General features: G+C 37.5%; 1 protein-coding gene across 1 annotated transcript in view; it reads right to left on the bottom strand.

The window, feature by feature from the left end:
• The window catches only part of sema3e (sema domain, immunoglobulin domain (Ig), short basic domain, secreted, (semaphorin) 3E), a 31,878-nt gene extending 18,485 nt beyond the window's left edge, over nucleotides 1-13,393 (bottom strand). Inside the window, exons 1-4 of the mRNA XM_028037064.1 lie at nucleotides 12,301-13,393; nucleotides 2,303-2,463; nucleotides 1,951-2,010; nucleotides 1,216-1,335 (exon numbers count right to left, since the gene is read on the bottom strand). Coding sequence (XP_027892865.1) covers nucleotides 1,216-1,335; nucleotides 1,951-2,010; nucleotides 2,303-2,463; nucleotides 12,301-12,433 — 474 coding nt within the window. The 5' untranslated portion in view covers nucleotides 12,434-13,393. The remainder of the gene's footprint in view (nucleotides 1-1,215; nucleotides 1,336-1,950; nucleotides 2,011-2,302; nucleotides 2,464-12,300) is intronic.
• Nucleotides 13,394-13,903: the final 510 nt, after the last annotated feature.

Raw genomic sequence — 13,903 nt, 5'->3', positions numbered from 1 at the left:
CAGCTGAAGTGTGCACACACATGCACAAAATGAGCTCCATGGAGAGCCACAACTCACACTGTGGGCCACCTCAAAAATCTTGACAGTTACTGGCATTTCAATGTTGTAATGCCACATTCTGTCTTGATTTGTGAGTGGTCACAGAGCTCAACAGTGCTTTGCCTATATGGAGGCAACACAAGTTAGTTTCCTAAACTCATCCATCATGGAGCATGATCTCTTAAAAGTAAAGCTAAAATTGCCACACAGATGAACCTCTGTGTTGTTTTGTGCTTAGATTGTTTTAAAATAAAACTTTTATTTAATTAGAATGTCTGAGGTGTTAACGTACTACTCATCAGCCAGTGTCTGACCTGATCAATAGCAGTATGTCATGTTGTAATTTATCGTAACATAAATATGATTCATCTCAGAGCTAATGCCTACTGTGACCTAAATGTAATATCATATGCCACATTTAAGATTTGTGAAGAGTAGTCAAGTTGAGGGGTTTCCAATACTCCCATTAATCAGCCATATCGATGCAGTTATGCTGAGCAGTGAACATTCCTGAGCTGAATGATGGCTAAGTGTTGTTTAGTTGACCTATTGTACAAGTGTTAGTGTGCAGGGTGGAAAGCTTTTTTCCCTCTCCCCTGACTAAACACTGCAGACACAAACCTAATCTGTCTAGTTTTTTACATGTGGGAAATATGTGTCATACTCTGTCCATACATGCTGGCGCTGATGTATGCAGTCAGTTTTGGTTGCACATCACTTTCCATGAAAGACAAGCAAGTGCTATTCACATGCTAAAGTAAACATAAATTCATCTTTTCTAGTCTGAAATTTCTTTTCTGCAGAAAGCAGCACCTGGGCTGATCTCCTTGTTTACTTGTACAGTTGGGATGGCAGCCTTTAAAAATATGAACAAGGGATCTGTGCCAAATACCAATATATCTATTTAAAAAGTTGTTTTTTTTCTTTCCCTTACTCAGTGTTTTTTCCATCTCCACATCACATCCTTTGTGCAAAGCATCTGGATACATGAACTAGTAAAGGAATACTGTATGTGCACTGTTTAATAGCTCAGGAGTCCAAGGTGTGTTAAGTGTTTTAAAAGCTCCAGACTGAAACATAATCAGAACTTTCCAGCTAGGGTTCAAGAAACAAAATTAATGACATACGACTATTTTCAATAAAATAGTCAGCCTTTTTGTCCATTTCATCACTCACCTGCCCTTTGTGTCCCACTTTGACCAAGGCACAGATGGGATTAAAGGCTCCTGTTCCACAGACCAGCAAATGAGTCTGGTTGTACTTTTGCAGAACTTTAATGTAGTTTGCACATTCAGGCTGTTGAGATAGAGACATGAATTGTATAGTAAACATTGTTTCGTGGATGAGGTGTGGGTTGTGATAATGTGAACATAAAATGGGCAAAATATTTTGTAGTGCATAATCAGTGCCATATATTGAACAGATAGGTCCGTTCAATAAATTAGAATGTTATTGAAAAATCTATTTATGTCAAGACCTTTACAATTAAGTGAAACACATTATGTAGCCTAACTACACACAGGTCACATGCAGTACATGACATTTAAAATTATAATATTACATCAGACCAATAAAAAACATCTTGATGCAGAAATGTAGTCTTATAATGACAAATAGCTGGATAAAGGTTGTCATTTTTAAAAATATACTTTTAATCTCACAAATGAGCATCATCAGAATGCATATTCTTCTTTTGGCTCTTGTGGCCTTTATTTGACGCTGTATCAACAGGAAAATGGATTGTGTGAGAGAGGGAAAGCATGTCGTAAAGGTCAAAGGGCCGGGACTTGAACCTGTGACAGCCGTGTAGAAGACTGAGGCCTTGATGGTGAACCATCAAGAAACTGTTTTGTCAAGTAGACATTTTGCTATGGTAAATGTTTTTCAAAACGTTACCACAACATTCCTTACCTTTTCCCTTCCCTTCATCATACACTCCTCTATCTGAAATTCAGTACTCGCCCAGTTAATCTGAAAGAAAAGCACAGTGTCCACATATTTCCACTAGACGTGTTGTGTTGTGAACAAAGTTCTATAGCAATATACTTACTTTGTAGAAAAGTAGATTTTTTTTCTCCATATTTGATAGGCATGAAATATACATAACTATCTACATTACATCCTTCAAAATGTAAGTCATGTATAGTAATAATGTTAATTCTAAACACAAATCTGAGAATTCTTTCTCACACATATGTATGACCAGTTTCGGTTTATCAACTTAACATCTTGAAACCTAACAAACAGAAGAAGCCCAGCCCACCTGTCTGTAGTGAGCATTCACTCTATCCAAGTTGAGGGAGAACAAAGCATTCTTGGCACCAACATAAAGCCTTTGGTGGCTCTCATCCAACAGCATGGTCTGGGGCTGAAGAGGCACTCCACGTCCCTGGAAGATCCAGGTCCTGTTCATCTGCCAAAGCTCTGCATGGACATTCATGCAGTGTTACTTTATCAATTGTATATGAGGGTAAATGTTCTGAGAAACAAGCACAGATCATTTTTAATGCCAATAAACAACACTCAATCCTTATGGATTACAGATTTCTAAAACAAGTTTATAGTTATTACATCAAGTTGTGCATTTTATCTCAGCATATAGTGTTATTTAATTTTGCTTACAGAAAGGTTACTTGTTGAAACTGTCATCAAACATTCACAGTATAATTAAGGACCACAAACTGAAGACCCAACAAATGAGACACTATCTAGCATCACCAGTTTTAAATCAACATGGAACAGGATCTGTCCTGAATATATGTGCCATTTAAAACGCAATATTGTCTTGACCAGACCTTATGGGAAGATGCTGGAACACTGTTTTGTTGAAGTTGATGGTGCAAGTGTTTAAGTACAATATTTAGGGGGTTGAGCTAATCAGAAATAGAAAACATTTGTTAAATTGACAACACTAAAGGTTTGCACAGTGCCACAGTTGGTAGCACTGTTGAATGCCAGCAATAAAGTCCAGAGTTTGATTCCTGGCCTGTGGTCTTTCTTCAGGGAGTTTGCATGTTTTCCTTGTGCATATGTGGGTTATTTCCATGTACTCCAGCTTCCTTCCACAGGTTAGAAGCATGATTGTTAGAATAATTGGTCTCTCTAACTTTCCACACACAGGGGTGTGCGTGGGGGCGTGTGTGTGTGTGTGTGCATGGATAGTTACACTGTGTCCCTCAGTGTTCCATTGTGGTGGACTGGCACCCTGTCCAGGGTCTAAATGACCACTGTGGATAGACACCAGCCCTCCGCCCTGTGACCTTGCAAGTATAAGTTGGTAGAGACAGTGAATGGACGGATGAATGAATTAATGAATTAATCTTTTAATGAATAACTAAGTAACACTGTTGACATTGCAGTACTCCCTTTTAAAAATGTAAATTTGCATGAAAACTGACATGATCTTTTTTAATTATTAAGTTTTCATTATTTTCCAATTTCATATATTAGCACTTTTAAGCTGAAGTTTAATCAAATTAGTGTATGCCAAAAACATTTTTCAGATAAGTTTTCTAATTATATTAATACAGAACTTTAAATATTAAGGGATTCATAATACTTTCTTGGGAAAATGGTTTCAGGTATGCTAAACCAGCATCAGTGTTTCATTTGAAAAATTATGCTTGTTAGCTCAAAAAGAGGAACAATGGATGTCCTGGGCAAGTCAAAATATAATCCATTTGCAATTAAAGAATAAAACATTTTCATTTAAATCTGTCTGTATGACCACTGTATTTCAATAGATAGATAGACAGATGCTTGCACATTATACCTAGATTTTTTTATTTCTAACCATGTGAGAGTGAGACTTTGACATCTTTATGTTTAAGTTTTATCTTTGAATGTTGCACAAATGTCTCCTAATTTTGAATTTAGCTATGTGTTCGCCATTATATGTTAAAGCATACTAAGTTCAAAGCAAACATTAAAAGCCTCAATAAATTCTTGAAGGGTTGATGTCTAAGACTCTGTCAGAAAGGACATTGTAACAGCAGGACATCGTTATGGGAAGATGTTGTATATTTGATTTACTCTGCTCTCGTTTTGTGGTCCTTTTAACTGTGAGAAAGCTTTTTTATCTGTCAGGAAACTGCACCAGTCTCTTTTTCAGTCATTAGTTTAAATCTACTGCCACTCCCACTTTGAAATGGAAGCAGTTGCACATTGGGGGTATGTCATTAAATAAACACACATGCACTCATCAGAACATATCAAGAAGACATTTTAATGTACTTTTGTCACAGCCATACACCTACTCCCCATTTTCTTTCCATGACTGGATTTGGCAAACTGGTCCTCCCTATTTTTTTAAGCTTCTGAAAGGTCGTGGGTGATGGATATAAACTAAGCCTTAAACCACCAGAGGTGTGCCCTTCCTCTGGATTGAATTGGTCTAAAAGACTTTCATTTCCACATGATGGGGCTGGACTCAGTTCCCTCATAAAAGAAAAATGGGGACTCTGGTGTGTGTTATAAGTTCCTGTGAGACCACAGAAATATTAAAGCACATTGGCCTTTGCTCAGGTTACCTGTAGTTGCTTCAATTTGGGTTGGTTCCACAACTTGGGGGATTCATGCAATGTCTTAGAAAATCATTTTAAAGCAAACAAAACACTGTCAGCTACATACAGTACATGCATTACTTTTGTCATGCATATAAATGCATGACAAAAGTAAAATTCAGCAACTTCCTAAAAAAGTGAGGTTAGTTTCCTGCAGGGCAGGTTTAAAAGGAGTAATTGCGTGATTTGTTTTTCTTGGATCTGTATATTTTCAGTGACACATGATCTGTGGTATAGATGGAGAGAATGTTTATTCTAATTCTGTAGATCATGCAAAGCAACTACACTTCAGTCAGTGCAGACGTTTATTTGTTTAGAATGGGATTAGGTGTCCAGAGAGGAGGAGGTGACTGTGTATATTTTGTTGCTAATAAAATTTCTAAGTTAGAGACTGCGACTGTTTGTTTGAGTTGCTTTAGGTCTTGGGTGGTTAGGAGGTATAGACAGAAGGGATGTGGCAGTTGTGTTTTGCCAAGGCTCAGACATGCTTCCTGTAATTATCAAATCCACACACACACGCACCCCCACGCATGCACACACACAGAGAACAGCTCTCTGTTTCTCTCACACACAGATGTCTCTATTTTCTGGTTCCTCTTTGACTTGAGCTGAACTTGTTTCAAGGACACCGCTCTTAACTTTGCTCTGAAACAATCATCTCTTTATTCTCTGAAGTTTTAATTTGCTTCCATCAATTCAAACGATTCAATCAGATGAGTATTTAAAGTACTGAAGTAAATACAACAGGAGTCGCATCTTATTTTCCATATGCATGTTTTTGTCATGAAAATGAGTAGTAGCAGATTTGTTTTGTCGCTCTAAGAGTCAAAGACAGAAAAAAAATAACAAAAAGAATAGTTGTTCCCTCTGTAAGAAAGTGAAACGGAAGATGTGCCTATTATAGTAATTATAGGTAATCAATGTTACTAAAATGCAACAGGTAGATCTCTTGATTACACAGTCAGACTCACAGATGATTCAGAGCAGTATTTTGAAAGTTTCTCCTCTGTCATTAAAACAGGCAGCCACTGATCATAGTGAATAAGAAAAAGAGGGTATTTCCAATTTCTCCCTTTCCTCTTTGTCTATTTTCTGTCATATGTACCATCTGCAGCCAGCTAAGGCTCCTGTGTCATAAGTTGAAAAGCCAAGAAGGGGCGGCTGGCATTTTTTTTTCCATCAACCTCTGATCCAGGGAGACACATGGCCTCACTCTTATCCCATGTCAAAAGGAAATCAGAGAAAAGGGACTGCCTCAAGACAGGGATTTTCAACAGCTGTCTGCAGAGCAATGACAGATGCTAGAGTAGATTTGCCTAAGTAAAATTAAAATAAACATTTTGATCTCTTCTTTACCCATGTTGCAAAACAGCATTTGCAACAATTGGGGAGTATTAAATATGAATGGATATAGGCTCTCTAGCAGCATCTAAGTGTAGCCTAAAACACACAGTGGAGGTTGTGATTTATTAAACCTCAAAACCCTTTTTGTTTTTTTCAGAACTTCACCTTTGTGTTTTTAGCCTTAAAGGTGAGCCCAAGCAGATACAACAAGAATATACAAATTCCTTGCGAAAAGACATTAAGAATTGTCATTCAAACTGTAGAACTCATCAAGGGACGGTTATAACCACCTAAACCACCGTACCGCCCTTCGTGATTATCATTCCACAGATACCTTTAAAGCCCGTTAGATTTTCTATTTTAATTCCACCTTTTGGGAGTGGTTAGTACATAATTGATGCCAGAAATAAAACTTGGATTAAGTGCTCTCAGACTTCCAGCTAAATGTGCTTTCAAATATGGTTACCTATTGGGTGTGTTGACTCATGCAAGGCCACAAAGAGATTGAGTGAGGTGATGAAGTGTTTGAAGGTACAAACATGGACAAGCAGACCTTGCCTTGTGCCGCAGAGATCAGATTGAAACCATGAAGCTCATGAGGGTGTAGCTGGGTGTTGTGACTAAATGTTATGCCCTTTATTTTTACATTTTTTGTGTAAAAGGGAGATGATGTCACATTGGAAAATGAAAGCCATATGGAGGACGGGAGAAATGGTAAAGATTGTTTTTCTCTGAGTTGTTACAGTTGTTAGAAACCAAGACATCAGTTTTCAATTTTAGGAAACATTGCAATTATCATACACATAATGTGAGGAGTGTATTTTTAACGTGCTTTCACGCGAGATACTGTCTCATATTTTACTTAGAATAATTCCTCCACTAATTATAAATTCTTAAGTCATCAGTTAGACTGATACAGTCATTGCTTGTATTTGAGTTATTAGCTAAGTTCACCTCCTGGTCCATGGTTGTTTGTGTCCTGTGTGTGATTTCATTTCAGCTGCAAGCAAAATAATTCACAACATTGGCATTTAGGTTGCACATATAAATCTTTGGGAGGACCTCATGATTAGGGTAATGATGAGGAGGCCTTCCAATGTTCCAATGCCAGGACTCTCCAAGTTTGTTGCCAAACATCATTGGACTAAATTTTTTAACTATCATATTACTGGGTTTAATTCTGCTTCAGTTGTGATTTTTTTTATTACAGATGTTTTCCATTTTCCCTAAGCACCCTGTGATATATAGTAGGATTAATGATAGTGTGGGGACCTGGTGCTGCTGCAACAAACCATGACTTTTCCGCCTCCATGCTTTGCAATTTGCTCGAGGTTATTTTCTTGGAATGTCTTTGGCCAAACATTCTGTTTGTTCTGGTGTCCCAGCATTTGACTTTAAGACTAATTTCTGCAAAGAAATTTGGGTGTCTGCATTCTCTCTGACAAACTTCAATGTGGTTCTTGTGTTTTTTTATAGAGAGCACTGATGTACTCCTTGCATGGTACCAATGAAAGTCAAACTTTTGTAGTCTGTTTTTGAATGTGCAGTTTGATATTTCACATCAATCATAGCCAGGGTCTGCTGTAGGTAATGAAATGATATTTTAGGCGTTTGGGTAACTTCTCCCGCATTTTTATTACATGGATCTGATGTGATGTGGCTGTTGGTGAGATTTAGCTATTGTAAGCGACGACAAATTTGACAATAATATAGACATTAGGCATAATGCCTGCCATTGATGTATCACTCCAACAATAAACAACTTCTACCTGATGGTCCTTTATCAATTTTAATGCTTTTTCAAATGTAGATAATTCAACTTTCTCTTTGAAGACCTGAATATCCCCCTCATTACTTTATTATGGGAAAAACTTTACTCTTTTTTCCTCTTCCCTGCATAGAGAAAAGGTCAGAAAATGTATTAGGCATTCACCAGGTGCTTGCCCCTCTGGACATCTCATTATCAAACTGTAGAGCAAAAACATAACACAGAGGGAGAAGGTGATGCTGAGATATACACACATAAAATGAATAGGGCACAAAGCTGAGCTGGGAAGATAGAGGAGAAGGTACACAATTATTACTTTTGTTCTCTCTAGCTTAATAGTTGGTATTTATCTGAACTTTAGCTTATCTTCCATTTTCCACATGCTTGGTTTAAATGTCTGCACAACGACTTTGTTTTAGACATTATTCAAGGTGATGTGGATTTAACATAGGCCTCTTTTCATGAATGAAATAAAGTTAATTGGACTCCTCACCTGCCACATTAGAAGAAATGAGTAATAAAAATTCCCACCCTAATTTTTCTCCATGCATACTGGTTTTCCCCAAATTACCTACAGCTCCAAGGTCTGGGGGGTTGTAAAAAATATATAGTGACAGCTTTCTGTTCTCAGGAGAGGGAGGTCTAAAATTACAGTTCAAAAAGAGGCTTCAAACACCTGTAATTGCCACCGAGTAATCCCTGTGTTTATGTACCTTGGAGTTTTTTTTCTCTAACTCATAGTTTTATCAGAAATGCTGAGAACAAAAACCTCCCAACCACTGCTTTGGCATTCAGTGTTTCTACCAACATGATTAGATACATTTTTGTGTCTGGACCATTATTTGTTGATTTTAGATTAAGTATGTATCAGTTACACATGCAAATGCAAAAAGTACATATAAGCTCTGGCCTCAAGCATTCAAAAAATTATTAGAAGTAAATGAAAGTCTAAATAGATATATGAGCATATATATTACATAATGCTTATGTTTTAGACATTTGTGAGATTATTATTTATTAAATGTTGATGTTAGTTTAAAATGCAGTCATTAAACAGCTAGGTTTGGTGGATTGTCCATATCTACACTGTTTCATAATTTCAAAAGCTTTTTATCTGGGATCTATTACTGAAAAGAATACTACATGAAAAATATAATCATCATGTATAGAGAAAATATTCTGTATATGTGCAAAATATTACCAACGAGGTAAATAAAACTAATTAATTAATTAACAGAGTAAACAAATGGCTGTGAGTCAATTCACCCATTTGCCAATTCATACTCTTGCTTTCATTGTCCCATGTATCCATTTCATCTCTATCTACTTCTACAGCACTTCAACACTATGTATTTGATATTCATATTATTTTTATAGAAACTGTGTTTCTTTCTGTATCCATCAGCCTTGTTTCTGATCTTGTTTTGGTCAAATTGACAGATGAAATGACTAAATATGACCCATGACTAGGTATGGGTCAGTAACATTTTAAACCTCACGTCCTCTGAATAGGATACCAAAGAACATGTCAGAGTAATCTGAGTTTTTTTTAAGTATTGTTTCAAGTACAGAGTAATACAGCACTTGCTTTGCCGAACATGTTGCTGTGCAAGACTGATGAGCTGTTTTAAAACTGCAGTTAGAAAATTTGGTGACAAGTCTGGGTTGTAAAAGGATGCCATGTTTTTGTTTTCAATTTGAGTGTTTAGAACATTGATGCTCTGGTATTTTTATTCAAAGTTATTATAATATGAGAATGTATTCCAGTGAAACCTAGCTTGATCAAAATGAAATAACTCTAAGCAATCCTGTGACTATGGTTAGAATAAAGGCAAATACTAAAATTCTTTGGGTGTCAATACATGTAAATTTCATGTGCAAAATGACCAGCATTCTGAGTAAATAAACAAAACAAATGTGTTATGAAGATGTTCTCTACTAAGCATAGGGCACTTTTTAAGTCAATTACTCTCAATATTAAACTATGAAATGTTTTTCATTTAAGGTTTAGGCCTTTGTAACTATCAAAACCTTCGTCTCACTTTTAGTAGCTTAGGTAGTAACATTATAGCATGGCTGTAGAGGCAGCAAATTAAATCTGAGCCTGAACACCACCCTGCAGCCTGCTGATACTCAGACACATGCTGAGTTGTGCCACAGCTTCATTATCAGCAAAATTGATGGCTGTTCTAAAACAAGATCTTATTTCACTCCTATAGCCTGGCGATCTCAAATAAGCTGCCAAGAAACCTGAATGATGCAAATTCAAATCATATGGAGTTCTGTTCAAAAGCATGAAAATAATACAAAGCAAACAGTGTCTCTTTATCTCTGCTGGACTGTGAACATATATCCCTGCAGGGGCATTTCAAAGTGTACTAACCCATTATTTAAGAAGTCTTGGCTAAATGTCCAAGATGTATTAACATCTTGGACATGTGTTTAAAGTCTTTGGATGTTGGGCAGCCAGAGCTTCAGGTCAATTCTTTGTGAAGACATTGTGGTTTCAAAGTTTGTAACTCAACACTCTGTGTGATTAACATAACAGCCCAGAGTTACAAAGGAGTGTAAGAAAATAAAGTAGTGGCCAAGGTAGAAATGATTTAAAAGGCACACAAAAATAATATTAACCAGTTCAGACATCGACACAAAACATGGTAAATAGATAAAAAAGACAATAAAAATATGCAATGTTACTATTACATCATGTGCAGCAATAAAGACAGATAAACATTGCACAGTGCGGTCGTTTTAGACACTGAAATGGCTGACGTCATTTTATTGACCGTACTATTGATCCCAATCTATAGTTGGCCCTCCTGATGAGAAGGTTAAAAATATATCAGCACTGACAAAATTAACAATGCTGTCATTCAAAGGTGAGATTTTTTCCCCCATTGCTTTTGGTACCAGATATTATGGTAATAGTTCACAAGCCTATGAATGAATACTTAGAACCATATTTCTCTTCATCTGGGCCGAACTGCATCCAAACCTGCTTTGCGCAAAGAATTCACACAATTTTGCTTGTGCCGGTGTGTTTAACCACGTCTGTTTGCAAGAGTCTGGGTGAACCGACGGATGTGTGGAAATATAACTGGCGGAGCCCATAAGGCATGTATTAGGACTTAGATGTTTATCATTCCATAATGATAGGATCCAACTGCTTTTTTCCCTGGTGTTCTGAGCTAGCCAGAACATGTATTGGAGAGTCAGGGATGTCAATCATCATGGCAGAGCTGCCCTCAGGAAGGTAAAAAAAAAAGATCATAGATGAAAGTTATAACCACACCTGATATTTATGTGGCAATACTGACTAAGCATGCAGGCTGTCGTGTGATTAATATTGTTGATGCACTAAGTATAGAAGAATTTGTATATATATATATATATATATTTATATATATATATATATATATATATATATATATAAATTCCTTAGTTACTTTCATAATTGCGCTGGTGATGTTGAAAAGAATTCTGCAATACATTGTATTACATCGTCTACACAACTCCCCATTGATAGACGAGGCTCGTCGACTCACATTAAATTCACCGAGTGCATATGTATGAGTTACAGACCATCCAAATTCCACACCTATTTCCAACCATGACTAACAGGCTTATGTGGAATTATCGCCTCCTGTTGCTGTAGAGATCAAAGGAAACTTAGAAAAATACAGTGTTTACTCAAGAGTTTTTATCTACAAAGATTAAAACCCTCATTATTGTCAAAGAGATACACAGCAATCAGTCCGCATACCAGTGCATGCACATCCAAATCACCCACTCCCATACACAAATAAACACCCACAAGCACACAGACACTTGTCTCTTACTCACAGACATATTCCAATTTCAAAAAGAAAAAGAAATATATTCTGTCACTCCGCCAGGATGGCATGAGAGAAAGCCACATTGTGGATTGTCAGCCACCATAGCTGAGAGACCAAAACAAACTGTAAGGAGGCCACGGAAGCATCAGTTGTGTGTAAAAAAAACTAAAATAAAACGCAAAAGCAAAAGTCATGTATATATGTAGATGTGGGTGTGTGTGCATATATCACATTTTAAATGAGAAATGGTGAAAGAATAATAGTTCCTTAAAAGAAGATATGAAAGAATCTTTTAGTTTTGTACATTAGAATCTAATCAAATACCAACTTTAAAGTCTGTCATCAGCAGCGATGTGCAGCAATACTTGAGGTGCAACTGAAAAATTAAATATTTTTTCCACCTTAAATTTCAATGCTACCCCTGTCTGAGGGACAGCCTTAAAGTTACTATTTCTAACCTAGAAAATAAAATTTTTTAGTCATAAAAAACTTTCTTTTTATCAACCTGTGTCATTTAAAATGTGAATTCAGAATTAATCAGTAACGGGTATATTTAAAATAATGCTATTACACCCACCTCACTCTCAGTTTGCATTCTGAGGGGACTGCAATATAAATTCTAATGACTTTCACTTAAGACTCTGTTAATCTATAATTTTTTAGCAGTACGGGTATTAAATTTAGACCACACATATATGTAATGCTCAAGGTGAACATAAAACATAAACACACAGAGTATGTGCATTTTTACCTTTGTGGGAGAGTCGTATCCTTGGGTATATGCTGTGCTTAGTGTGAGCCATTCCCAGCAGAATAAGACACAGCAGCATCAGTGACAGATTTACAGACCTTATCCATCCTGCCATGATGTCTAAGATAAGCATTTTATAGGCATTAGGTTAAAAAGCTATGTGTCCACTCAGCATGAGCAGCAAAGTCCAAAAAATGTTGAAACTCCACAAGTATTTGTATATATTTCCACTAAACACAGCAGATAGTCCTCAGTATTCAAGAAGAATGTAGTTGAAGGTAGCAGAGCATTTTCTCAGAATCACCTCTGTGTCGATCAGCTTTACAGGCAGCCTCTATGCAGTGACTGCTCTCCCCTATAGCAGCCTGCTGAAAGCTGCATCCACCCACTACCTTTGGTGGAAAGGATAGTGCTTTGGCTATTATCCTTGTTTGGTCTTAGCAACCAGAGAGAAGAGAAGTCCAGTTGCTACATTCACGCCGCAGTGCTCACTGCTCTCTGTCCATATGTCAGTCCGTCTGTTTTTTTTTTTTGTTTTGTTTTTTTTAGCTGTCAGCAAGTGCAGCGTTTGCTCCACTGTTTATGATCTGATGAAGAAAAAAAAAAGTGGAAAAATTACAAGCCAGTCTCTGAATCCCATATAGGTGTTTGAGCTGCTGATTTGTAAAATCCCAGTCTGCAGAGTAAGAGCTGCTGTTCTGTGTCTTCAGCGTGTGATCCTCCTCTCAGGTCCGCTGGGGCCAGTCATTCTCTGGACAAGAGCCCAGTAAAAGACAGAGTGGTAGAGGGGAGGAGTAGGGAGCCTCGTGCCTGGCGTGCAGTCTCTCTGCAAAGTGAAGCTTCAGCTCTTAACTCCGTTGCCTGCTCAAGTAATAGGGGAGGGTCCAAACCTCTGTCAGTCAGGTAAGATGGTTTCTACCACATCTGCAGATCTGAGGCCACCTGCCACTGTGTGGTGTAGGTGGGGGAAAGCCTATGGGAGTAAAGTAGCTGCAAATGTGGGTAGTTTAAATCAGTCAGAAGGGCTAAAATATTCCTTCATCTTCCTCGAGACTGTCTTAAGATCTCTTTCTCCCTCCAGGGCAGCTGTGTACTAAGAGTTCCTCTCCCATTCTGAGGGACTTTTCCCTCTGAGAAATACTGCCTCCCATTTCAGTCCACAGACCACCCCCTGCTTTTCCTCCACTGCTCTCCTCCGTTACTACCTTCTCTTTTCTTCGGCTCCTGCCACACCAACATGGCCCTCAGCCAAACCAAACTGGCACTTTGTTCACTTTCAATCATTCCTCTTTGTGCTTGTTTCCATGTGGATGATTGCTACCACTGTTTCCACAGATTTTCAAGCGGAAGGTTTCTTTGATTAAAGTTTTCATCTCCCTACTCATTTATTATCTCCTCTCTGTTTATTTTCCTACCCATCATTCACACTTGTCAGTTCTTTAAAACCTGATTATTGGTGTGTCCTTGTGTCCCACGTGCTCTGCTTTGATTCATCACACTGTTTTCCCTTTCAGATCTGCCTGCCACCACAATCTGTCTAATTGAGTTTTCTTTCTCTCCATTTTTAGTGAATGTTTACAGGGTGCATGTGATAGTTTTAAAC

Source organism: Xiphophorus couchianus, chromosome 2 (genome assembly GCF_001444195.1).
Source record: "Xiphophorus couchianus chromosome 2, X_couchianus-1.0, whole genome shotgun sequence".
Lineage (NCBI taxonomy): Eukaryota > Metazoa > Chordata > Actinopteri > Cyprinodontiformes > Poeciliidae > Xiphophorus > Xiphophorus couchianus.
The sequence above is the reverse complement of the archived record's forward strand: the minus strand, read 5'-3'. Positions and strand labels throughout refer to the sequence as shown.